The sequence below is a fragment of the Lytechinus pictus genome, chromosome 7 (genome assembly GCF_037042905.1).
Source record: "Lytechinus pictus isolate F3 Inbred chromosome 7, Lp3.0, whole genome shotgun sequence".
NCBI classification, from domain to species: domain Eukaryota; kingdom Metazoa; phylum Echinodermata; class Echinoidea; order Temnopleuroida; family Toxopneustidae; genus Lytechinus; species Lytechinus pictus.
Genome location: NC_087251.1, coordinates 20,787,149 through 20,814,532, shown reverse-complemented (window position 1 = coordinate 20,814,532; position 27,384 = coordinate 20,787,149). Strand labels below are relative to the sequence as shown.

Below are 27,384 nucleotides of genomic sequence, written 5' to 3'. Positions count from 1 at the left end.
ATTTTCATTATTATTATTATTATCATTATTATAACCATGAACTTTGTTATTATTACTATTATTATTTTTATTATTATTATTATTATCATCATTAATCATAATTATTATTATTATTATTATCACTATTATTGTTATTATTTCCTAATTACTAATTGGAGACACCCAGGAATGAATCAACAATGCTTCACCAGGCTTGGCAATCTGACATGAGAGTTGGTAAATGTAACAAATTATGCATTAGGGAATGTGAAACATAGAATCAACAGACATTACATAGTGAAGTAAAATGTTCTATATATACATGTATTTTATTAATAAATCATCTATTAAACATACAAAATATTCATGAATATTAGTACACAATAATTTTTTCTTTCATTTTCTTTCTATTTAATTGTATGTAAATGTGCCATTTTTTAATGTGCGAGTAATCTGAACAATAGTTTATTTCAGACATTTCCATTTTTTCACTAAGTTTTTATCATTTAAAGTGGGTTTACATTTCATTTTTCATTTAATACTTGTTTCTCCACACTTTTCTCAAGCTTGACAATGATTAACAAAATGAAAATCAAGCCTAAGCCATTTCGTGTAAATCACAGCTCAGTGTAAAGCAAATATTGTCACGATAGCCTTGGTGTGTGGGGGGAGTGGGATGGGGGTGACGCACTCTTCTTAGTGTTTTGGGCAAGAAAACAAATTTTAAAAGGTAAAAGATATCTTCAAATCAATTGTACTAGCTAGATTCCACGTGTTCTTTATGATTAAGGTCTACTTTTATTCGCATAACTATTTCAAAGTTCTGCGCAAATCATTTTTCACAAACATTTCAAAAGTAAGTGGTGCTCACTCAAGCGGAAATATTTTTCGATGATTATATCGTCATTTGCTTAAATGGATCTGTACCAATGTTAAAATGTGGAAAAATCTTCAGGATATTACAAATGTATAATTTACAGGATTTTTTCTAAGTGTAAGCTTTTTTTTATACGCACTATATTTCTCTACATCTGTGTTCAAGGCGAATGTTTTTGTCTTATTTCGTTGTTTGTAATGCACCTTAACGCCCTCTACCTTCGTCTTTACGTCTATATGTGTATTATGACGGAATAAACCCATTCATTGACTTCGCCCTTTCGTAGGATGTAGGCATATATATATATATATATATAGCAAGTACCCTCTCTGGGTAACACTAATACAGAGTAGTTATTGTTTCTCAGAAAGCTACAAATGTAAAATGTTTCCTGAATTTTTTGTCGAATATCAGAAGTGATATCAACACCCCATACATTAGGGGCACCAATTTTTTTTTTTCTGGCATATTTATTATAAATTTCATCAAGCCATATCAGATTTTAGATCCAATCTTTCACACAACATAGTACTACATAAGTAATTCATCCCATCCCCTCATCTGGAAAAGAATCCAAACATTGCTCATACTGAGATTCATCAAAACCTATTGGGGTAACCAATGGTTGAAAAATATATGTATATGATTCAGAATACAAGAACAATAGCATTAAATAATGTATAATTTCCGATTAAAATCAATGCACTTTGGTAAATTATTAATTGCCAAGTCCTGGAAGGGGGGGGGGGGGCACTCACATATATTGGTGGTACGGGGACGTGCCACTTTGTTGACCCCCTTTATCAGACTTAATATTCAATTCTCTAGATACTCTGATTGACGAAAGTTCAGTTCAGAAGCCACCCGCGTTACATGACATCTCAGTTCCCCAGCTCTGCCAAAATTGTCAAGCGCGAGCATCACATGCGAGAGATGGTACGGCTTCGCAACTTCCTACATATAACAAGTAGCCGCTCCATGCATGACTAGCGCATTCACAGCGCTATGGTGAACCGTACCTACAGTGCCACGATCCTGTTCCGTAAACCCTGTTTTTCACACCGCGCGGTATATATTTAGTTCCCAAGACCCTGTACTTTACCCTTATATAATCAATTTCTTAGACCCCCATTTCAGAGGGGCACATCCCCATCAAAAAATATTTTGAATGCCCCCCAGGGGCCCAGTCATGGCTGACCAAAAAACTGTGTATGATGCCATAAATGTCAGGTTATCCCTTTCAAACAGACTTGATACAATAACGTATGCACACTATCTACAACAAGATTGCTATAATAAGCCAATCAAATTGAATTATTTCAAACTGTTATTGCATCTTTGTTATTATAACAAGTTTTATGAAACGGGCCCCACAAGTGGAGTTCGTCTTACACTGTGCAAAATATATCACACTACATGTGCATGCTACAAATGGGGCTAAAAATGCATGACGAAAGAACCAAAGTGAGGCCGAAATAAGGCTGAAATATTTCAACATTGTTAGTTATTGCCTGGCAACAATATTTGGAGCCGTGTTAAGATGATTATCTGCTAAAAATGAATATGCTATTTTTCAAGTGAAAGAACGTTTATTGCAGCAATGATAACACAGTCTAATAGAGACTAGTTGTGTCCAAGGCACTTAAAAATGGTATGCAACTGTGTCTAATAACAGTGCTTTCAACATATTCAGATTGGATTTCATAATCTAAAATTAAAGGAACTTTCATAAAAATTCAGCTGAAATTCAGTGAGCACACTATTTTACATCATAAGTAAATACTCAAAACAAATATATTTCAGGGTGTGTACACATTACGAATTGTCCAACATTGAATAATTTTTATCATCAATTGTTACTACAGGATTGCACATTCACTATTCACTTTCCATACTTTTGTTATGGTAATTTAGTTAAAAACAATGAAATTATTCATCATAATCCATAAACATTATCATATCACTTATACAAAAATCTTGATGAAAATAATCACACTTCATAGATTTTCTTCCCATTCATTTTATAAAGTTAGGAGCTCCTTCCACCCACCCACTCACAAACACTAAATTAATATCTTAGTATATGGTAGACACACACACGCAAAAAAAATGTGCCAAAGATGTAAAAAAAAATCCAAATTTTTATGACATTCAAGCCCATCTCCACCCATTCACGACAGAGTTCAATTCCATAATTTAGGTTAATAACAAATCTTATATTAAACTTATTTCAGATGTGTAAATCCACTTTTGAAAAGGATAAAATTCAGAAATATATTCAAAGTCCCATTATTGCATTTCAAACAGGAAAAGTAAGCAAGTAGAGTTACAAATTGCTTCTAACAATAGGAAATAGATGTCATTTGTTTCCAGTGAAGGTGTGCCTATGTAGGTGTGTGTTCATAATGATTTATACAGACAATATTTCTTCCACCTCTGCTCAAGTGATTACAGCCATGCTTCTGGACCATGCTTGTCTTTGATAAGAGTGAAACTGTCAATCACTGCTCCACCCTGAAACAACAACAAAGAACAATAAAAGGCCATGTTTCATCTCTAAACATTGATGAGAAAATGAATTAATAAGTGTTTGATAGAGTTATTATTTTTTGAATACTTTTATGTAAATTATACCACTTTTTTTCATTTTTATCTCATATCAGTGTTCAACTTATGAATATGTATTATTATCCTGATTTTTATCGATCTTTATATAGTTCTGTAACCATTAATTCATACACTTTGTCTCTGAATTGTGTACTTTAATTCGTTGATAAATAATTTAATTTAATTACATTTACTTTATTTCTTTGTATAACAGGTTGAAAATTTTCTTGTATTGCATTGTATCACTTTAAGCACAAATTTTTAGATATTACTTTGATTTTTATCTCATCTTAAATATATTATTGGTTACATGTATTTATGTTTTTAATGTCAGGACCATGATGTAAATAGTTTTTTTTACTGATCTTGTCATCCTGAATAAATATCCTTGAATAAATAAATAAATAAATAAATAAATAAATTCTTATAACGGAAGGTTAATACTTGAAAATTATTCACAAAAAAACACCATTCATATAATGACACAATACTACGTTCATTGACAATAAATGATATTTGACCTTGATCATGCAACCTATTAAAGACTTGTCAGTGATACTTGATTACCCCTATATCCACATTTTATAAACTAAATCTCTAAACTTTGAAAGTTATGAAAGCAATCTTCAATGACCAAAGTTCAATGACCTTAAATGACCTTTGACTTTGGTCATGTGACCTGAAACTCACATGAGATGTTCAATGATACTTGATTATTCTATGTCCAAGTTTTATGAACTAGATCCATACACTTTCAGAGTTATGGTGGTTATTCAACAAATACCACCAACATGGCCAAAGTCCATTGACCTTTGACCTTGGTCATGTGACCTGAAACTCTCACAGGATGTTCAGTGTTACTTGATTACTCTTATGTCCAAGTTTTATGAAATAGACCAATACACTTACAGAGTTATGATGGTAAATCAACAAATACCCCCAACATGGCCAAAGTTCATTGACATTAAATGACCTTTGACCTTGGTCATGTGACCTGAAACTTGCACAGGATGTTCAGTGATACTTGATTACTCTTATGTCCAAGTTTCATGAATCAGATCCATAAACTTTCAAAGTAATGATGGTAATTCAACATATACCCCCAACATGGCCAAAGTTCATTGACATCAAATGACCTTTGACCTTGGTCATGTGACCTGAAACTTGCACAGGATGTTCAGTGATACTTGATTACTCTTATGTCCAAGTTTCATGAATCAGATCCATAAACTTTCAAAGTAATGATGGTAATTCAACATATACCCCCAACATGGCCAAAGTTCATTGACCTTTGACCTTGGTCATGTGACCTGAAATTTGCGCAGGATGTTCAGTAATACTTGATTACTCTCATGTCCAAGTTGTATGAACTAGACCAATAAACTTTCAAAGTTATGATGGTAAGTCAACAAATACCCCCAACTCTGCCAAAGTTCATTGACCTTAAATGAACTTTGACCTTGATCATGTGACCTAAAACTCGCACAGGATGTGTAGTGATACTTGATTACTCTAATGTCCAAGTTTCATGAATCAGATCCATAAACTTTTAAAGTTAAGATAGTAATTCAACAAATACCCCCAATTTGGCCAAAGTTCATTGACCCTAAATGACCTTTGACCTTAATCATGTGACTAAAAACTCAGGCAGGATGTTTGGTAATACTTGATTAACCTTATGTCCAAGTTTCATGAACTAGGTCCATATATTTTCTAAGTTATGATGATATTTCAAAAACTTAACCTTAGGTTAAGATTTTGATGTTGATTCCCCCAACATGGTCTAAGTTCATTGACCCTAAATGACCTTTGACCTTGGTCATATGACTCAAAACTCAGGCAGGATGTTTAGTAATACTTGATTAACCTTATGACCAAGTTTCATGAACTAGGTTCATATACTTTTTAAGTTATGCTGTCATTTCAAAAACTTAACCTTCGGTTAAGATTTGGTGTTGACGCCGCCGTCAGAAAAGCGGCGCCTATAGTCTCACTCTGCTTCGCAGGTGAGACAAAACTCGTCGAGCAGCACGGTTGAAAAATTTTGGGCAGCGGATTTATCGCGAAAAATATCGAGGGGGGCAAATTCCGCCCACCCCCCCCCCCCCCTTCGCCCAAGGCCTTTTAGGGTTAAAGATCAGATAATAGGAACCTGGTGATTAATGAAGTCAATGGTTTATGAATAGATTTTGCATTGGATTGCAAATATGAAAGCACAATTCTGATTGGTTCCTAGAGAACAAATATGTACGGTCATCAGAGGAGGTGGTTGGAACTATAATGGTTCCCGAAGTGAAGCCAGAATGTGAATATTTTCCTGAGAGGCACAGCCCCCAAAGAAAATGGTAGCATTCGCTTCTCCGAGGGGACCATAGTTCCACCAAACCTCTGATCAAAAGGCCGTATATACAGTATTTGGTTTACATCCGTCATTGGTATTATCATCAAATAAAACATATAGGAAGTGTAAATCTCGGTCTTCGAGTGAGAAATTATTAATAAAGTTTGATAAAGGTGAGTGATCATTGCATGTACGCGCACTGTTACAATCTCCATGCCATTGATTTAAGCCACACCCATCAAGTCATAGTTTTTTAACTATTTACAGCTCAGGGTACTGTTCCCGGCTAGTGACGTCAGATGTCGGGATGCATGGTATTTTTCCCCAATTTCGTGACAGCGGTTGGAACTATCTTTGGTCACATGACAGAATTTAGATCAATCGCCTATTCTGACTATTATTATGATGGATATAATCAGTGTTATGATCAAAATGTGCATGCAATATTGATCTTCATTAGTCAATGACATTTAGAAATCGATTGTGTTACAGAGCCCTGACCTTAACATCTGTGTTAAGTTCAAAGTCAATTTGCATCTTATCAATCAATCATATGTTTGAAAATGTGGGGAAGTATTACCTTATCATCTGAGATTTGTTCAAAGTCAATATGTGTTGTATTAATGATGTGCATCTTGGTGTAGCCATAATCATTGGATCGAAATGCATCCCAAGGCTCGGTATTTGAAAAGGGGTCTCGTCTTTCAACACAGCCCTAATGAAAGAGAAAAAACATTCATTAATATGGTTAATAATAGTAATAATAAATAATAAATATAGGATTTGTATAGCGCATGTATCCACCTTTGCTAGGTGCTCAAGGCCCTCCTATAGGTTAAAAACATAAAGAGCTTTCTAGACAGGTACCTAACTACAATTACTGAATAATTATGAATGTGAAACAAGGTCAAGTTTCATAAAATTTGCTAGAAATAGTCAAATACCAATTTGTTTGATCAAAAATTTTCCTTAAATGAATCATATGGAATCATTTCAAGAGCTTAAAACTCTTGTATTGAGATTGATAATGACAAGCTTTATCGGAAAGGTATAAAGTTGTAGAAGGTGTATGTCTGTAGAATACACTTTTAACTGCCAGTGATCGAAGCAGGCCTACATTTCATTCATTATATTTTCAATATTTACCGGTAGTTGATATATCATAAGCCCACAATTTCCATTCTATTCATTAACATTTCAATGTTACAATATTTTGGCAGTACTGTTCTGTCATGAAACAATATTGAGAAACATGCATACTTACAGCAGACCCAGTGATGATATGAACAGGAGCCTTGGGATTAGTATAGGGCTCAGATAAACTCCCATTATAAACCTTGCGATTGTAGACTGGCCATAGACGTTCATAGCTGTGTTCATGGGCCCAGAATTCAACATCAACACCTGGACATAGTGAACAAACAATACATGATATGTATAATAAAACAGGAATCCAACCTAAATGAAAAAAAAAAAGATTTTTGAAAGATAAACCATCATTTTGCTTTTTTGCTGGTGTATTCTCTTTTTATTTATACTGATATACAATTTGTTTGATGATAATTAATTTTGGTAAGTACTTGTGCAGTTGTACTGTACCTGATGATGGTTAAATAAATAAATTGAATTGAATAAATAAAAAAAGTTGATAGGTGAGAGTTTTAACAATATCAAACAAACAATTAAAATATCATGAACTTCTAGATATTGTAAAAAATTGTTATCTCTGATCGGGGGGGGGGGTTAATTGACCACATAGGTAATGTCATCGTGATTCTGGAAAGTGAAACTCCACCATTTGCTCCAAGTCTCATAAAAGCACAAAATGAATCATATGAATGTTTATTGATATAGTTGCTATCAACATGTTATTTTCTGCAAATAGAGCATGTTAAGATTTGTGTCACAAATAAGCTACATATAAATTGTCCATATTTTTACATGCAATTCTATGACTTTATAATTTTCTAACTTCAAACAGGTACTATCAACAATTTCCACATTTCACCAGATTATACTTACCGTTGTTATAGAACAATTCCTCTACAGCACTGCGAATCTGTAATAAAAAATAAAAAATCCAAAGGGAAAATAAGCGGCTAAATTATAGAAAATCACATAGATCATTTTAAAATATAGGTAGCGAAATGACTACTGGAATCTGCAATTCCCAAAGGCTTTCATCAGGGACCATCTATTTCCAGGAAGCAAATGAGCTAAATAGCATAAATTAACATCGAGAGCTATGACAGCAGATTTATTTTCTAATTTTGGAAAGAAACAGACTATTTATCCTGTACAAAGATATCTATCAATCAGTATGTTTCACAATACAGGTAATGCAATGACATATTCAAGTCATTAATACAGTGCATATAAAAAAAGTTTATACTTAGAAATAATCCTATGAAACATTATATTTGTAATATCATGAAGTTTTTTCCCCATTTATACATTGGTACAGATCTTTTTAAGTGAATGACGATATAACTGTCAAAAATCTTTCCGCTTGAGTGAGCACCACTTACTTTTGAAAAGTTTGTGACAAATGCTTTGTGCAGAACTTGGAAATATTCAATGGATAAAACATTCATCATGAAGAGCACATGGACTTTAACTAATAAGATTGATCTGAAGATATTTTTCACCTTTCACCTTTTTAACCTGTTTCCTTGCCCAAAACTTATCATCGAGCACCAATACGCCCCCTCCCCCACATACTGAGGCCATCATGATGATCTCTGCTTTACAAGGAGCAGTGATACACATGAAATGGCTTAGGTTTTCCTACTGTTAATTATTGTCATGCCTGGGAAAAGTGTGGAGAAACAAGTATTAAATGAAATATGAAATTTAAACCAACTTTAAATGACAAAAACAAAAAAGAACTCTTGTTTACATTTAGTCCTCAGATCCAGCTAGCACAAAAAAGGTAAAGGTTGTGCTACCTAGGGTTAAAAAGTTAATTTGGGTGGCAAATTTGTTACAAAATATTGAAATGTATCTGTTTTATTTAAATTGACTGAAAATGCAAAAGATAAATATGAGAAATCAATGTACTGCACGGTCGGTTTGTTTTCGCCGTCTTTCCTTGATACAGCATGAAAATGAGCATTTCTGCGCAAATCGATTTCTTTGAGCTTTACAAAAATGGACAATGCTCATTCAAGTGCAACATTCTGTCTAAATTTTTACTTTCATCTGATAGATAAGACCCAAACCCAAGAATATATGTGAAAAATTTATCCCCATGTTGTATCTTTTTCAATTCCCAGGACTTTTTTCAAAGTGTAAACTTTTTTTTATATACACAGTAAGCCTACAGTCAAGCATAACTTGACAAACAGCTTTATGAAACAGGTCCCAACTGTCTTGATAACAAGAAAAGCTGTATACCTGTACCATATCTGAGCTATTGTCCATCAAAATTGTTATTAAATATAGCAGCACGAACATAATGGTCCACTATTATACTAGCCTTCATTCAGCTGCACAAAACCCTACAATAATCGATAACCATGATTTACACCTACATGCAGTGTTCCTTTATTTTTTGTCGATTTTTTTTCCTTTAAGTTTTATAAAAACAAATCATCTTCATTTTTAAAAATTCCTTTGGGAAAATCAGGGTTCACAAAGGGTTTTTAATATGGTGTAGCTGTTTTAAATGACAGGCAAACAGTATGTATTTTCTGTTCTTCCAAAAGTGAATTACATGATCTTTCACAATGACACTGGGGAAACTATTGAATCATATTTTCACTTTCAGTATTGAAATCCGTAATGGCCAATTAAATGGGAAAGAGCAAAAAGACAAAGAATAATTCAATCCTATCATCTTAAGCATGGGTGATACAAGTGATTATTGTAACATTATGTAGTACGTTGGGTGTCCATTAAAAACACATGACAGTTAATCACTGGTTGCCTTATATGATCAGATTTCATTCTTTTTATCAGCAACAAAAGTATTTTTCTTTCAGGAGAATATACCATATATATACACAAAATCATATAGAAAAATATCTAAAGAATTTTTTTAAAGAGAACGGTTTCAACAAAGCCTTGAAGCATCTCCTTTGGTTTGGTGAAATATCGTCCTATAATGGTCTGAATTTCAGCCTGGAAGAGAGGCATCACGATTGTGTACTGAAACTATCCACACTCGTAGACCACTCCTAAAGTATCTCAAGATAATGGTGTTGATGTCAAGTAAACTGATTGTGTTAAAATTCGAGCTACAGTTTTACTTACAATGCCTTCATTCTTGGTGCAATCATCAGCATCATTATTGGTACAATAAGCTGGACGATGACCCATTGTAATGATCCATGGACGCTCCTTGCGATTCTCTGGCTTGTTTGCTTCCTTTTCACAAGGAAAAAAAGAAATGATTTTGACTTAATGGAAATTAATGATTTATCATTTTCGCTGTAATATTGGCAGCAGTGATAAAATATAATACTCTGAAGCACTGGGTGTGTCATAGTCTATGCTAATTGTACTGATAAACCCACTATTTATCATTATTATTTGTTTGGCGTCACCTGTGCCTGGGAGGCGAAAAGCAAACTGAATCACTGTGACCCGTCTCTTCTCTTGATATAAGTGACTGGGGGAGTGCAGGTGGACCACTACACCAGGGTTTCCCCCTAATCTTATACGAATAGTGCAGTGTGTTCTTTACGTGCAAAGGTGGTGACTCTCCTCTACATGGGGCCTCCATTTTATAACGTCTTATCCGAGGGACAGAGTGTTTTCCACTGTAACATAGCCTGCATCTGTGGAACAGGGGAGAGATGTTTTCATACAATGCACTGGCTTCAGTCTTCCGCCCAGGGTGGACTCGAACCCACGATCTTTGGTTCAACAAGCAGATGCTTTACCGACTGAGCCAACTTCGCTCATTATCAATAATCAAATTATTTTTCATTGAATGGATAAATTTGAATGATACTTTTCCTTACCCCCCCCCCCCATAAAAAATCATGAGGAATAGTTAATTCAGTATACAAAAAGAGAATATTTGCTTCATGGACAGATCTTTATCTAATGTTAGGTTCCTAACAAATAAAGTGTAATGCAAAAAACCTGAAAAATTATTGGATGGAACTGAATTCCCTCCCACTTGCCAGAGATGTTTTAAGTTTGATGGTGAAAAACCATAAAAATTATAATGATAATAATAATAATTTTGATGATGATAATGATGATGATGATGTCATATTTTACCCATGGTAGCTGCTTCAGTTCTGAAAACTGTTCTCCACACCAGTCCAGCATAACACAATAATACTATTATCACCCTGGCTTTGGCATGGCTACCTTGATCGGGCACTAAAGCATTTAAGGTACTAAGTATTTCTTTCTACTGGGTACCCATTTAATACACCTGGGTGGAGAGTGGCAAATGTAGATAAATGCCTTGCTACATCAAACTTACAAGTAGATCAGCCTTGAGCCAATTATACTGATTTACAATAAGATGTAGGCCATAGTAGACATAGAAGTACACTTCAGTTGAAAAGGAAATAATGTGAGCAGGTCCAACATTCCAACTGAAATCAGAATAGAATTTAAAAAGGATTTAAAATGTGTACAAATTGTCAACCTTAAATTGATATCAAATCATGAAAGTAACTGGTTCAGATTGGTTAGGAAGGGTTGCTTATACAGTGCGTCCCAAAAAAAACTATACTCTTTTGAAATGGCTGCCAAATAAAAAATATAGCATTTTGGGGAAAAATACTTACATATATGGAAAGCCAAGGAAGTCAACTTTCAAATGACACCAAAAAGTTGGAAAACTGTTCATGCTTGAGCGAGCACTGCCCACTGAAACAAAGGGTATGAAAATTAGGGTGGGCTGGAATTAGCCTTCCAATTTATGTCAGTTTTTAAGAGGCAAATCCTTTCGAACTTGCAAAGTTAAGGGCGTTGTGATAAATTAATGATCAACCGTGACCAGTTTTGGTTGCTTATGCAAATTTTATAAATTATTAAATTGAACTTTAATGCATGAGTGAACACAAATTACACCTTTGGGGCAGCATTTCAACTTTATCATTTGGATCTCTTTTTGGGCAGCATTTAAACTTTATCATGTGGATTTCAGCAGTGTGTTCATGGGAGTCGGGAGAATAGGGGGTGAGATAGGACTTAAGTGGGAGAAGTAGGTTGATGGAATAAGGGTCAACAGAACATTCAGCCCCCTCCCTATTTCCCGCCCTCCCCTCCTGTTGAGAAACTGATGGCTATTGTCATGTACGCGTGAAGTCCAGATCGGAATGTTGATTTAATGATTAATTCTGAATTGGGGCATCAACTTTTTCCTATCAATCATTTCATCAACAATTTATCAGTAAATCAACTCATTCAATGTGCAATGTGATCAATCAAACATTCAGTGTTTTTTCAATAAATTATTTCATTAATCATCATAATCATTAAATTTCTTGGTAATAATTCAATAAAAAAGTGACCATCAGCCACCGGTCGCTTGGCAGCTAAGTTTTGAATAGGCTACACATCCAGGAAGTGAGACAGAGAGGGGGGCTGAGAAATGGAGGTGCAGAGGGGAAGGTACATAATTATGACTTTTAATTTGTAAAAGGACAAAAAGAAGAGGAATGCCCTTTTAACCAAGTCTTAGCATATATCGCCCTCTTGCTTGTAACAGGTACCATCACATTACTCTGACTTTCACGAACACACTTCTGAGGTCCTCAAGATGAATATGCTACACTAAAATTTCAATTCCTGTTCACTCATGCATTAAATTTCAATTTAGTAACTCATGAAATTTGCCTAAGAAACCAAAACTTATCTCACTCATTAATTTAGCTTAGCAAGTTCCAAAGGACTAACCACTCAAAAAAACTGTAAGGCTAATTCCTGCCCAGCCTAGCCGAGCTTAGTGTCTGAGGAGAGAAGCGGAGGGGGGTTGAGATGGAGGGAGGGGTTGCTAAATGTTCTGTTGACCTTTATCCCATCAACGTACTTCACCTACCTAAGTCATATTACCCCCTCTTCTCCTGACTTTCATAAACACATTGTTGAGATCCACATGATAAAGACAAAATGCTGCACTAAAATTGCAATTCACGATCACTCATGCATTAAAGTTCAATGTAATAAATTCAATTTAATAACACATTAAATTTTCACAAACAACAAACTGATCACAACTGATCTTTAATTCACTAAATAACCCTCAACTTTGCAAGTACCAAACAAAAAACCTGAAAGAAATTGGAAGGCTAATTCCGGCCCACCCTAATTTTCATACCCTTTGTTTCAGTGGGCAGTGCTCGCTCAAGCATGAATAGTTTTCCAACATTTTGGTGTCACTTGAAAGTTGACTTTATTGGCTTTCCATATCTATCAGTTATTCCCCCCAAAGTGCTATATTTTTTATTTGGCAGCCATTTAAAAAGTGTATAGTTTTTTTTGGGACGCACTGTATACTGCTTGGAGAATTCATGAATTACTGTGAGATAAAGTAACTATTTCATCATTGTTTTGCAAAGTATCCTAAGAGGCAAATATCACTGAATTTTATATAAAAACTTTTTTTTCTTGATATCAGAACTACACTGTTACAGCTTCTTATCTTCCAAAATTTCAGTCCCATTTGATTCCATACATATTGCACCATTATAATATCAAATATTATATTCAATCACTTTCAATGACAATTACTTTAAAAAGTTAAAAAATATAGAAAAAATAACATAATTCAAACGCTTTTATCTCAAAGTTTACATCTGCATCATTTGGGACCGTTCAATGAAAGTAGAGAAAATCAAATACATCAACTGTTACAGAACAAGGTAACTAGTCTAAGTAATGATTATAAAAAAATATATATATAAAGTAATAAAGTAATGATTAAACCAAAAGGTTGTAAGAACAAATTGATCAGACCAAATGTAAACAAACTAAAATTCTGACGAGTTGTTTGTCGACTGTGCATATAGGTTCAAAGAACAAATGGGTAAGCCTATATTAGAAACTCAGGTTGTATGTAAGAAATAACCTATTTAAGACTAATGCAATATTGAAATTTCATATTCTTCTTTTAACAAAACAAGGGAAGAAAATATCTGAGTTCATTTAGGATATTATAAATATATTCCTCAAATACTAGTAATCATACATACCTGTACCACAAGTTCTGAGTGTCTTCATACTTTGGCATTGTGAAGCGATTTTTATAGTGGGAGAAATTACTGTGACAAACAAGTGTAGACAACAAATATTTTAATGATAAACATACATGTGGGAAATACCATAAATATATTCTTTACAGTTCTTTGTTTTCATTTGAATAAATGTTAGTGGGTCATTCTAAAAAAATACCAAAATTCATTGTCCAAACCATCTTTTAGCCTGAAGCCTCACAATTTTGCCTGATTTATGTTGAATTGTTTAATATTAACATGGATGGTTGGCAATTGCACCACATATGGTTGGTGGCCACTGATGCTTTAGATTGAAAATGTAAACGAGTAATGTTAACATCCATAACAGTAAAATCCGTGACAAAATCATTTATTTTGCATTTACATTCAGATGTAGCTTACATGGTTAGTAAGATTTTATCTGAGTAGTACCTTTGATGAATGGCTATTGCACAACATATGATACATTGATCTTTAAGTATAAAACAAGTCAACTATATGATCAATCACTAAGCTTTTAATTACCAGGCCCAGGTCTTATACAGACATCAATAAAAACGTGATATAAGAAAAACTTTTTTTAATGCTCTCAAAATTTTCAGACAACATTTTTGTTCTAAGATAGTCACTCCATTTCATCTACAGTGGATGCATTCTTTCAGGAATTAACCTCACAAGCTCATGATGTCCACCAATGAAACTGTAAAAAAATATATAGTTGACTACTTACTAGTGGAATTCATGATTCCCTGGGCAGGTCATGTAAGGTACGTATCCGGCAACTGATTCAATTTGACGCATGAATTCATCTCCTATCTCTCCGTTGTTAAAGGAAAAGTCATAAGCAAAGTCACCTGCCAAAAAAGAAAATAATAATAATATAGGATATTTGTATAGCACATGCATCCACCTTTTTAGGCACTTAAGTCACTCATATTCTACCCTGGCTAAGCTTGGCAACCGATTCTGGTGCCCACAGCTTGTGAAAGAATTACTTTCTGCCACACCTATTTACCTCACATGGATTGAGTGCAGCACATTGTGGATCAATTTCTTGCTGAAGAATCTGAACCCACAACCCTCTGTTTAAAAGTCTGGAGACTAATCCACTGGGCCACAATGCTCCAAATAAAAGAAATATGTTTGAATGGAAAAATATCAGATTACATATATGCTAAAGAACTCATGATAAGTTAACATTCTTACTTTTTTTAACTCAATTTTCTTACTTAACACAAAGAATAATGCAATATTGCTCTGGGATATGATGAGCCTTGTATTATCATTTATTTATTATTGTGATCATTATTAGAAAGGCTGAAAAAAATAAATTGAGATGGGGAAAAGAGAAAGAGGCAACACTGAGAAAAGTACAATGACTTGTAAAGGGAAAACCAACCAGAGAATAAGTAGTTTCTATAGGGAAAAAAGGAGAAAAATCAAGAAACATATAGGTGCAAGTTTAAAAAAAAAATATTGGCAACACAGTAAGAGAGTTATGAGTTTCATAAAAAGCAGTAACCACTATACCCATGAGAACTTCAGATCGGCCACATTGATGATGTCAGTTTGATGTAGGGTATTGACAGCTCATCAATTTGCTCTGATACATACATCTTTGAATGAAATGTCATCCATTCTTCAAAACAATCTATTCAGAATTATATTTTTCTTCCATTCTTTATATTTTGTTATAACCTTGAGAGGGGAAAGAGGTTTAGGATAAAACCACAAATAAGTGAAAATGGGAGAGTTGTCCTTGCCACTTGTCAGAATCTACACATGAAGTTAACGATTTGAAATGTAAAGTCATAAAGATATATTTTTTCAAAACTTAATGATTGTCTTATTCCTTCTTTAGTTCAAACTTTTTTTTCCTTCCACACATTCATTTTATTACCAAGTTTGGATGTCCTTTTTAATATTACTTGGTACATATAACTTTATCACTTGAGTCCCAATTCATCACCTCAATGGAGTGACAAGTGTGCATTTGAGTTTAAATCACATACCACTGCTGCCACCAATAAATGTGGTTAGCTGTAAATTTATTATTAGATCGAACCAGGCAAACAACACACAGTGTATACATATTCTACTAGGGAAGTTTCCAAGCAAGTTGCAGTATGAGAAATCCATAACACTAAACAAATTATATCCACCATTGAATCTTACTGGGGGCTCACTCAATCAAGTGTGGCAAACGCAAATTTGTATGTTTACATTTTTTGCTTGTATCAAATACCACTGCTGCCATCAAATTAGTTTTGTGCCATAACATCAGATACCACAATGCATGAAGTGATGAAAGCATAGACAATTTCTCTAATTAAAGCATATCATGACATCTTTCAAAAGCAATCTTCATAGACAAAATTTCTCTCATTCAGTTAGATGCAAAGACACTGACAGCTTATAACAATTGCAAGTGAAAATTACAAAAGATTACAAAAAATTACAAACAAAAGATTCAAGAAATTCTGTGAAGACCAACATTTTATAAAGGTTCTCACAAGTTGCCAAACTAAGGATTTCACTGAATTTGTCACTTATGACATTAACTCTAAAAGCTACATATACATATGGCATAATTAAATATTGCAGCATAACAGAGACCCCAGTTGACTTTTATCTCATACATATAACACAAAGACTGTACAATTCAATTCTTGAATTTTAATTCGCTAGAGTCAAATCCTGCTTACCAACATGAAGAATGGCATCATATTCTCTATTTTGGGCTCCTATTTGAAGTCTGGCCAATGACTGAGCATTATCATTGCCCATATCTCCATAGACAGCAAACGTTGGAGACCAAGCAGCGCCAGCTTGTAAGGTTTTGAATGTGAAGAGTGAACTCCAGCCTTCATCACTTCCACATCGATAAGCTAAGACAAGCAAAAAGAAAACAAGATAAAGATTATTCAACCAAGCAGCAGTCAGAAAATTTCATCAATTTTAATAAAATCAAACTTGGAAAATCACAAACCTACATTTATGATGTTGCTAATGCCTGTATAATACAAGGAGATTCCTTTCTCTAATGCCTTGGAAAACAATTAATGACGCGAATTATACTTAAAGGACAAGTCCACCCCAACAAAAAGTTGATTTGAATAAAAAGAGAAAAATCCAACAAGTATAACACTGAAAATTTCATCAAAATCGGCTGTGAAATAAGAAAGTTATGACATTTTAAAATTTCGCTTATTTTCACAAAACAGTTATATTCACATACTGGCTGGTATGCAAATGAGGAGACTGATGACATCATCCACTCACTATTTCCTTTGTATTTTATTATATGAAATATGGAGTATTCTAATTTTTTCCTCATTGTCAAGTCAAACAACAATGATTCCTCCCTGAACATGTGAAATTAGCATCAATTGTTTAATACTATATGGTTCAGTCAAGTTGGTCCTTCTTCTTAAATCTGTAAAAAATAAAGTTATGTGTAATTCAAACGATAAAAAAAAAGAAATAGTGAGTGATGGACATCATCAACTGACTCATTTGCATGTCACTGAGTTGTGCATATCACTGTTTTGTGAAAACTAAGCGAAACTTTAAAATGTCATAACTTTCTTATTTTACATCCGATTTTGATGAAATTTTCAGCAATATGCTGGTTTGATTTTTCTCTATTTATTCAAATCAACATTTTCCTGGGTTGGACTTGACCTTTAAGTAACATTCCAATCTTACAAAAGTGTAATATCTGTGGGATCTTTTTTCAGCAAATGATTCTTTGTGAAAATAACTTTGAAAATTTAAATATAATGTGCCCACTCTTTCGATGATGTTCATATTTTTCTTTAAAAATGGGCCCTCTAAGCACTTATCTTGCAGATTTAGTAATACAATGTAGGATATAAAAGTAATCTGTAAAGGTGTGCTAAATCATGGTGGGATTTACTTTCTTAATATTACTTATATGATCTATGAAATGAGTTATAAAAACTAAATTCATGCTTAAAGAACAACATCTAAGAAAAAAATATTGTGCCCAATTAAAACACAAAATCTGCTTACAATCTAATGTGTAAAACTGAAAGTTATCCAGTAAAACACATTTTTATGTAGGCCAACCCAAAATCATACATGTTTTAGGGCATTATAGATAGACATTCATATGATCATGAGAATGGTGAGATGTACTTTTGAGGAACAAACAAAAACTTACAATACAATTTGAATTGCTGTATTTAAGAGGTCACGCAATCATTTAAAATTCCTAGGTGAATTATTTTCAGAGCTATTGACTACATGTACCACATTCATGCCTGTATCATACTGAAATCAAGTGTTGCTGTAAAATTGGCAGCTGTTCCACTTCAAATAAGACAAAGTCAAATCGAGAAATCGGCTGTACTCAGAGCCTCCATGCACATCTCTGATACAATTAATACTTACTGTAGAGCGTTCCTGGCTTCAAACCTGTTAGTTTGACTCTATGGATGTATTGGGTATGCCTCTCAGGTCCTTCATCAACAAACTTAGTAGAAGATCCCTTGGCAACAGAACTTAAATTGCCCAACGACAGACCAAAGAGAACTACTGACTGTTTGGTTTGGTTGAAAGTGCTCCAGGTTACAGTCATTTCAGTTACATCACCTAAAAGAAGAAAATGAAAAGTTGAGAGACTAGTCACTAGGCTATGGAAGATGAGTAGCATAGCATAATCAGCCAGTCTCCAACAAACTTTGTATGCAGAAATTGTCTTATTTGGCATAAAACAAGTATGATGATTTTCAAAGAGATATGCCTACACTTTATATAACCCAAAGTGACAGGTCGAAGCTAGACTGCACCAACACAATAGCATGGATTAGAAATCTGCTGTTGATGGCTAATGATTAAATAGTAAGAATTTTTCAGTTATTGACAAAAATAGCATTTATTCAGTAGAAATTAGACCAGAAAGGTGAATTCCAAAAAAAAAAAAAAAATTGATGATGAAATATGAAAGGGCCAGTCCTCCCCCAACAAAAACTGGATTTGAATACATATTTAGAAAAATCTGACAAACATAATGCTGCAAATTTAATGAAAATCAAAATAAGATAAATTTGCTTATTGCATTTTCAAGTTATTTTTCACAAATGCACAACACATGCAAATGGAGAGTGTATGTCACTTACTTATTATCTTTTGTATTATAATTTTATGAATTATACAATATTTTTGCAAATTTTGCAAGAAAGCTCTTACATGTAATTCATTAAACAAGTTGAATGGCAATAGGTTACAACAATGTGGAGCGTACGTAGGCCTATTCTACATTTTCAGGAAGGAATTAAACTTTGTTTCACATAGTGATGACGAACCAAATGAAGATGTCTCATAATGTCATTTTATGGCAAGTTCCCCCAAGTCTGCGCAGTCCCCCTTGTCTGCGCACACGCGTACATGTAGCTGCGTGATTCTAGTAAAAGAAGATACGCAACGAGCATGAACTTTACACATGTAATACATAGACAGGTATTCATAAAAAAATCTGACTCAAAATGGTCGAAAAATAATTAATTTAGGGCATTTCATGTGACGGCCTCAAAATGCAGCCTTTCTCATCAAAATCCCTGAATCGTGTGCAATGTGAATGAGTGAGCAGACATGGGGTACCATTTTTTTTTCAATCTGAAAATGACTGCCCGAGGTTTTTTTCAAGAAAATCCTATATATTTTCTTTCATTTTTTAATGAGATATTTGGTACACTTACTCTTAATAGTATAAGGAACATTATTAACTGAAAGATTTTGTGAAATAAGAAGAAATTCATGTTAAATCGTAACTCAAATTGTTAGGTGCGCAGACTTGGGGCCCACCATCATATAATATACAAAAATAGCAATATAATGGAAGTGACGTTTTCTTAAAATGGCCAGGATGTACGGTAAAATAAAAATGAATTGAAATTAAACTTTATTCTAAATTTTTTAATACAGATCTACTTTCGACGACATCTGTATCTGTCCATTGATGTACAATCACCAGCATCTGGTTGTCGCTTACGTTTGGGTTTAGGGGTCAAGCGCTAAACAGTTAATTTTGGTAGTGTGCTTTTGAGACAAGGGTGTTTATGTCCAAACTTTCAAGTTTGAGTTTGAATACTCCCATGTCTTTAGAATTTTTGACATCCTCACCAAGGAAGGTTCCATTCTGGGATGGTTTTGGGATACAGGGAGTGTCGGTAGCAGTCTTTATTTGATCTTATATTAACGTTGTATTTGAGAGTTCCCTTTTGTCTGGTTCGATATCTACAACTGGTTGGGTTTTGAGATTAAGGTGGGCTCATAATTTTATGTTGGAGGGTACAAATCCATGTGTCTCTTTGTACAAGATTGAAATTTCAGCATTATTATGCTTATTTAATTTTACTCTGCATGGTCTAACACTAAGCCCAGCTATCTCTGTAATGTAAGTACTACAGTGTATCTTACTCTAAACCAACTGACCTGTAGCAGAAATGTGAATCTGCTCTGGCTGTGTTTTGAAAACGGGATCGTCCGCTGCAAGTGACAGCAACATATCATCAGCTTTCCGATGTCCCTCTCCATTCTCTTTTAAATGTGGAAGAGCCTGACAAAGACCACAGAGCGAGGTGAAAAACAAAATTCGCAGCATCACTTCTTATGATGAAAAGAACAAAACTTAAAAAAAGATTGAGGAAGATCACATCACTTTAAAGCTGGTGTCTTGGTGACGTAGGACGAAAGTCTGTCAAGCTTTTGATTGAGCTGGTGTGCAACCTTCACAGCTCACAGAGAACGGGTCGGAGAGATCGAGGAGTCGAGTGTGCGGAAGGCGCGGCGCGGGCCGTGTCAGGCCATGGACCAATCCAGAGCATGGGTACCGGACCGATTCTTGGTTTTGGTTTTGATTGGGCAATCACTTCCTGGCACGTGACATTTTGTTTACAACAATATCCAACTTCCGCATTGTCATGTGATCCGATGCTCTGATCCTTTTGCCTTTGGGAATTACTGTACTTTTTGTCAGGATAGGACTGCAGAAGCGTATTTGAGGGGAAGGTGGGGGGGGGGGGGGGGGGCACTTGGCACAAAATGTTATAGAAAATTGTACACAAATTAAAGTACCGGTATTATCCCCCAGGTATATAGGGTTCTCCCTCTTTTGACTAGTCCCTCTTTGATACGCCCCGTGAATTGAGTGTCTATGTTTGTCATTATTTAAAAAAATCTTATTTAGGGCTTTGGCCTATACCATTTTCTGTTCCCTATCAATTATTTAATTCTGGGCCTCCCCTCTATTAGTTTTTGTTAGTGTTAATGTGTTTTATTGTTTTCAATTAAATAAAAACGAAAAAAGTGAGCAATGAACGGCCAACTGAAATATTTGTTTATAAGATTTTTGTCAATTTTTCATGAACGTCCCTGCATGAACCAGAGGCAGCACCAAAAGCGGAAGAGCGACACCCCTGTCATGCCAAGAAGTGGAACAAAGAAAAAAAGGCCTAAAAGTGGGAAACGGGACTCGATATGATATAAGAGAGAGCCATGGTGGTGTAAATAGGCCTACCTCCAGTATGTTTTCATTAGATCGAGAATGAAAAGAAGTTCATGGGACCCCCATGTATTTAAGAAAAATGATATACCCTTTCCGTCTAATTTGTTCAGCAGTTAGGATTTATATATTTCCTACATAATTTAATGGACACACGCCATACATGCATGCACAATAATACGAGGGGCATACTATACAAATTAAAACAAATTAAATTTCATCACTAAAAAGAGCAGGGGCCGTACATTGCAGAAAAGGTATATATCAAAGGAAAAGGGGCTGTGATATATGTCCTCGGCCTCTGCTATGTTTATTCTATCGTGTAATTTATTTGTCATGTGAATTTCAATTGTATTTGATTTTTTGCAAAATTTCGATTGAATTTGATGTTTTTATTGAGATTATGACAATAAAGAAATTGAATTGAAGAATAATGATTTTTAAAAAATCAACAAATATCAGATGCAAGTCCCAGAAGCGGGATCCTGATTGGTTAAGTATCGATTCGCGTTTGATTGCAACCCTGTCTGCAACCATGGACCTATTACCGAGCCCTTGGATTCAGATCTTCAAAATATTCTAGGTTTCTGAATCGAGGGAGGCGCCATTGCATCGTTTGTATTTTGATAGGGGACATGCAAGACGGTCGTGAGGTCAGAATGACGTCATTCTTTTCCTCAGTTGGACATCATGGTTGGCCGAGATCGGAGGCCTATATACGACTCACATTCAAATATCCATGCATGGTAAGATAATTTGACCCAGAAATCAGTCCCTTAGAGCTTAATTGGAGCCACATTCCATTGATCGGTGTCATGAAAACAAAACAAAACAAAAAAATGATGGAGATATAAATTGAATTGAACAATTTCTAGATCAGATCTATCCCTATCTCTATCACATCGGACCTTCTGAATCCGAATTGGAAATTAGATAAATCTTTGAAATCTCTATAAAAATTTTCACTCGCGCTTCGCGCCTACCCTTCAGAACAGCGAAGTCAGTAACATTTTACGGTCTCGATGGTTAATTTGAAGTACACCCCCACCCACGAGCACTCAATAAAAGGCCTCTTGTTATCTCCTTCTTTAGCAGAAGGAGAATATCATTTTCTTCCTTCTCCTTCCTCTCTCCCCCTCTCAATCCTGGCCATCGATCTCCCCTTCTCTCGGCTCTCTTTCCCTCCCCCCCTCTCTCTCTCTTTCCCTCTCCCCCTCTCTCTTAATTCCCTCATTATCTTGAACTAACTAATGTGTGCGATTCTCTCCACAATTTGTTGTAGAGGACAAATAATTTTATTCTTTCAAGAACATGTTAAAATAATTTTACATAATTTGAACCTCATGATATAATCTTTCTAATAACTCTCTGAATCATAATTCCCCATTAAGTAAACCATGCGATTGAAAGCAACAAATATTATCTTTTTAATATACAGCATAGTACACACACAAAAATAGTTCGTGTCAATTATTACTTTCAGCTCGAAGATGACTAGAATCCATCAACAGCAATAAAAAGTGCTAATTTTTACTGTGAAAAAAATGTTCATTCACAGATCAGGGGAGGCGGAGCGAAGTTGAAAGTGGGGGGGGGGGGGGGGCACAGGGAAAAAAGGACACACTTTCTTTTGAAAATGGCACCATCTTAAAACAAAGAAAAAAATGACTTAGCAATTATTTTGAGGGGGCTATATATGTCGTATCACGTAAATTTATAGGAAGCTGCGAGCGCGCAAACATTTTGATATATTTAGAATCAAAATCCTATTTTGTTTCAAAGGGGCACCCCTTTACACGTAAATTGGGTCCTTCTCAGGTGAAAGGGACACAGAACACGTTCGTGTGGGGCACTTTTCTTGGCCGTAAAAGGGGGGGGGGGAATGATACGAGATAGGGCACTTACAATGCAAGGGGGTACCTGTTCACTTAAAAAACGGGTAATTCTCAGGTGAAAGGGGCACAGAACACGTTCATGAGGGGGCATTTCTCGGTAGAAATTGACAAAGATTCGATAAATTGCATTTTCTGACACATAAATCGGGTCCTTCTCAGGTGAAAGGGGCACAGATCCCGTTCGTCGGTGAGGGCGCATTTTTTGCTTTTAAAAAATGGGCACTTATACGAGAAAGGGCATTTGGTAACAACTAAAACGGGTCCTCCTCAAGTGAAAGGGGCACAGTACAAGTTCTTGAGGGGGCATTTTTCTTGCGTAAAAGGCACTTTTTCATTGCTTCAAAAAGTGGTGGGCACTGTGCCCCCCAGGATCGCCGCCCCTGTTGTATCGTATACAATTATGAACATGCAAAAAACATTTTGACAAATGGTTCACTCTTTGATTATATTATCTTTTCACATAACATCAAAGATACTTTTTAATTCATCCAGATAATAATACACTTTAAAGCAATAGTTGATCAATCCAAATAAAATTGAGAAGGAATTTATGATTTGGAAACCAATTTGAATTGTTCTCTCGTTTCACTATGATGAATTTAGAGAGTACATCGTACAATAAATTGTGAACATAATAATACCCACGTACAATGCAATTAAAGGTTACAATGAGTGAAACATGGTGTGAATTTTGTCTCTCTTCGTCCAATATTAGATTTTGAGATGTACCTGTAATATAAATTTTAATAGCATAATATCGTTGAAAAGTAAACAGAGGAGGTGGTGCCATGGATATGCTCCTTTATCGCACACTGAAAAACAAAATGCCAATAGGCATTATAGTATTATCTTAATTTGGTGTTTGGAATAAGAATAATATTGATTTTAAAAATATAAACGTTCGAACGCGAACAGACTTGAAACAAATTGTAAATGATGAAAATCAATGTTAAATATTTTGAACCAGTCAGAAATATGAATAAAGTCATGATCAACACAATGTTATTTACAAATTAATGTGCAGGTCTCTTTCCAAACAGGTTAGATAACATAATTATAATAAACTTCAATCGATCTGAACCTGCTTTTCTAAAAAAATTATTTACGGATCCGATTTGATAGTACTCTCAATTTCAATCTCTCTGGCGCGGATGTCATCGGACTTAGCTGACCTCATCATCGGCGCCTCTACTTTCAAAAGGCCATCTTCACTCAATGTTGCCTTTAACTTATCGACATCGGTTTCCTGCGGTAGCAAGACGACATTCGAGAAATTTTGCTTTTGATAGTTGCCGCCATCGGTGGACCCCTTCTCCATCGCAGCACCGACATGAAGCTCTCTGTCATTAACCAGCTTGATACTGACATCGACCTCGTCGGACTTGAACTTCTCTCCGAGATCGACCACCATTTCGAAATTACTGACATCTTCCCCCAAAGAAATCTTTCCAAATGAACGGGATGATTGCTGTGTGAGACTTTATTGGCTGTCCTCATATCGATTCCACCAGAACGGCTTGTTAGCGTCCTTGCTCCATAAACGATGCGATCCTGACTTTGACTGGAGCTCATCGCTACTGTCGTACAACTTTTCCATCATACCGAGGTGGTGATCCATCATTCTTTTCCAATGTTTCCCAAACATGGCAGGACGATGAATATCCTGACAGATCCTTCGAGAAAGACGAAATGTTGGGAAGAAGCGAATGTGCGACATCTTCTCAGCAAATTATGATATTGTTTTGAGATGTATAGATCGACTTATCTCGTATAATGTCTCTGAGTTGCGTGTTTGACTTCGTCAGTTAACTGAAACGTTTTCTTGTTATGTTTCTGAATATATATGTTTGAGAGATATATGATGTAATGCTAAGTTTTTCTGACGATGTGTCATATTGAACTCGCTATTCGACGAGAAGGTTCGTTGATGTTGACGAACATAGAGGGCGACAATGGTTTTATTTTGATAGTGCAGGTGGTGAGGTGCCGTGGCCGAGTGGTATATAGGCCAATAGGTGCCCAGGCGCGTAGCCGGGGGGGGGGGGCGGTCGCCCCCCAAAAAGAAAAAAAAAAGAAGGGGAAAAGGGAGAAAAAGCGAAGGGAGAAAAGGGAAGAAGGGCATAACTTTATTGGCTTTCCCCCTCCCCCCTAAAAGGAGCGCACTTTGCGCGCTCTGTAAGTGTGCTGGCCATAGAGTTATATAAACGTATTTAAAGGAGAATGAAACCCTTGAAACCAGCTGAATCCATATCAAAGAGAAAAATCAAAGAAACATATTGTTGAGAGTTTGAGGAAGATTGAATGAATAATAAGAAAGTTATGAGCATTCGAATATTGAGATCACTAGTGCCATGTAGATCCTCCCACGGCAATGCGACCAAGATCTGTGATATCACACACGTACAACTCCCTCATTACTTTAGTACTTATTTCACTTATATTCTCACTTTTATAGAGTCTATCACAAGGTGAGGTGTTCTCTTTATGAGATGACAAGTACAGAGGTTTCACAACATTATATCATTGATGAATCGTTTGTCATATGATTAGAATGAGCAAAAAGAGATGTTTTGGGGTATATTTTCAGTGTCCAAATGGGAGAGTTGTACGTGTGTGACATCACAGATCTTGGTCGCATTGTCAATGGGAGGATCTCCATAGCATTAGTTATCTCGACATTCAAATGCTCATAACTCTTTTATTGCTAGTCATATTTTACTCAAAGTTTTGTTGATCTTATTCTTTGATTTTTCTGCTTTCACAAAAGCTAACTTGCTCCAAGAGTTTCATTCTCCTTTAACTTCATGGTGTTGGCACGCTTTGCGTGCACTTACCGCCCCCTCCAAAATTAAATCCTGGCTACGCGGTTGTAGGTGCCCGACTACACCATGAAAGTCTGGGATTCGATTCAATTCCCTGCACGGCACTTGACCGAGGAATTTTTAATTCTTCTCCTTCTCTTCTTCCTCTTCCTTCTTCTTCTTCTTCATCATCATCTTCTTCTTCTTCTCCCTCGATCTTCTTCTTCTTCTCTCACTTTTCTTCCAAGTGTACTTTTTATTGATTACAATCGATGTCGACATACGATTGTATCATAGCTGCATGTCCTTCAATTCTGTAAGATTTTTTTGTCTATTTTCATGAGTTTATAATATTTATATTTTGCAATAGACGACATTTACGATGACACAACTTTCTCCCTTTTCATGTGAAAGATGACGATATTTTTTAATTACTATCATAATACAGGACCTATATGGCAAACGAGCTGGATTATTGAGCGGTCAAGTGCTTTGCGGATCCTTCCATTAATACAGAATGAATGCCTCCGACGTTTGAATTATGTAAACGTGTTCTCCTATTTTCCCCTTTTTTTAAGTTTGATGTTATCTGCAAACCCTATGAGTCGATGATAAAAACTGGGGATAAAAACAGACGGGGGACAGTAGATAGATTATAATAGTACACAATAGAAAAATAAAATGAATATAACTAAATAAAAAGAAAGAAGGAAAGAAAGAAAGAAAGAATTAAGAGAAAAGTGGTGAGAGATAGAGAGAGAAAGAAAGAAAGAAAGAAAGAAAGAAAGAAAGGAAGGAAGGAAGGAAGGAAGGAAGGAAGGAAGGAAGAAAGGAAGGAAGGAAGGAAGGAAGGAAGGAAGGAAAGAAAGAAAGAAGAAAGGAAGCTATATATATAGGAAGGAAGGAAATAATGAAAGAAAGAAAGAAAAAAAGTGCAGGCCCATAGACAGAGATAGATAGATATATAGGCCTATTATATAGATAGACTGATAGATAGATTAGATGGATGGATGGATAGATAGATAGATAGATGGATGGGCTATATCGACAATACAAGTCATAAGCTCCACTCCATTCCATTCCCAATTCCTCTATTTTCGGGGAGGGGGGGGGGCGGGATTCTCGGGATACTCATCGATCGCATACTATACTATCGCAAGTCGATGGTGACGT

General features: G+C 35.3%; 1 protein-coding gene across 1 annotated transcript; it reads right to left on the bottom strand.

The window, feature by feature from the left end:
- Positions 1-282: 282 nt before the first annotated feature.
- On the bottom strand, positions 283-20,881 carry LOC129264778 (acid phosphatase type 7-like). Its single transcript, XM_054902721.2, has 11 exons — positions 20,447-20,881; positions 18,404-18,604; positions 16,693-16,875; positions 14,718-14,841; positions 13,967-14,035; positions 11,248-11,362; positions 10,059-10,172; positions 7,827-7,863; positions 7,069-7,208; positions 6,385-6,519; positions 283-3,370 (listed from the first exon to the last, which is right to left on the bottom strand). The coding sequence occupies exons 1-11, from the start codon at positions 20,613-20,615 to the stop codon at positions 3,305-3,307; spliced, it is 1,353 nt and encodes a 450-aa protein (XP_054758696.2). The 5' UTR covers positions 20,616-20,881; the 3' UTR covers positions 283-3,304.
- Between the last annotated feature and the right edge of the window lie 6,503 nt (positions 20,882-27,384).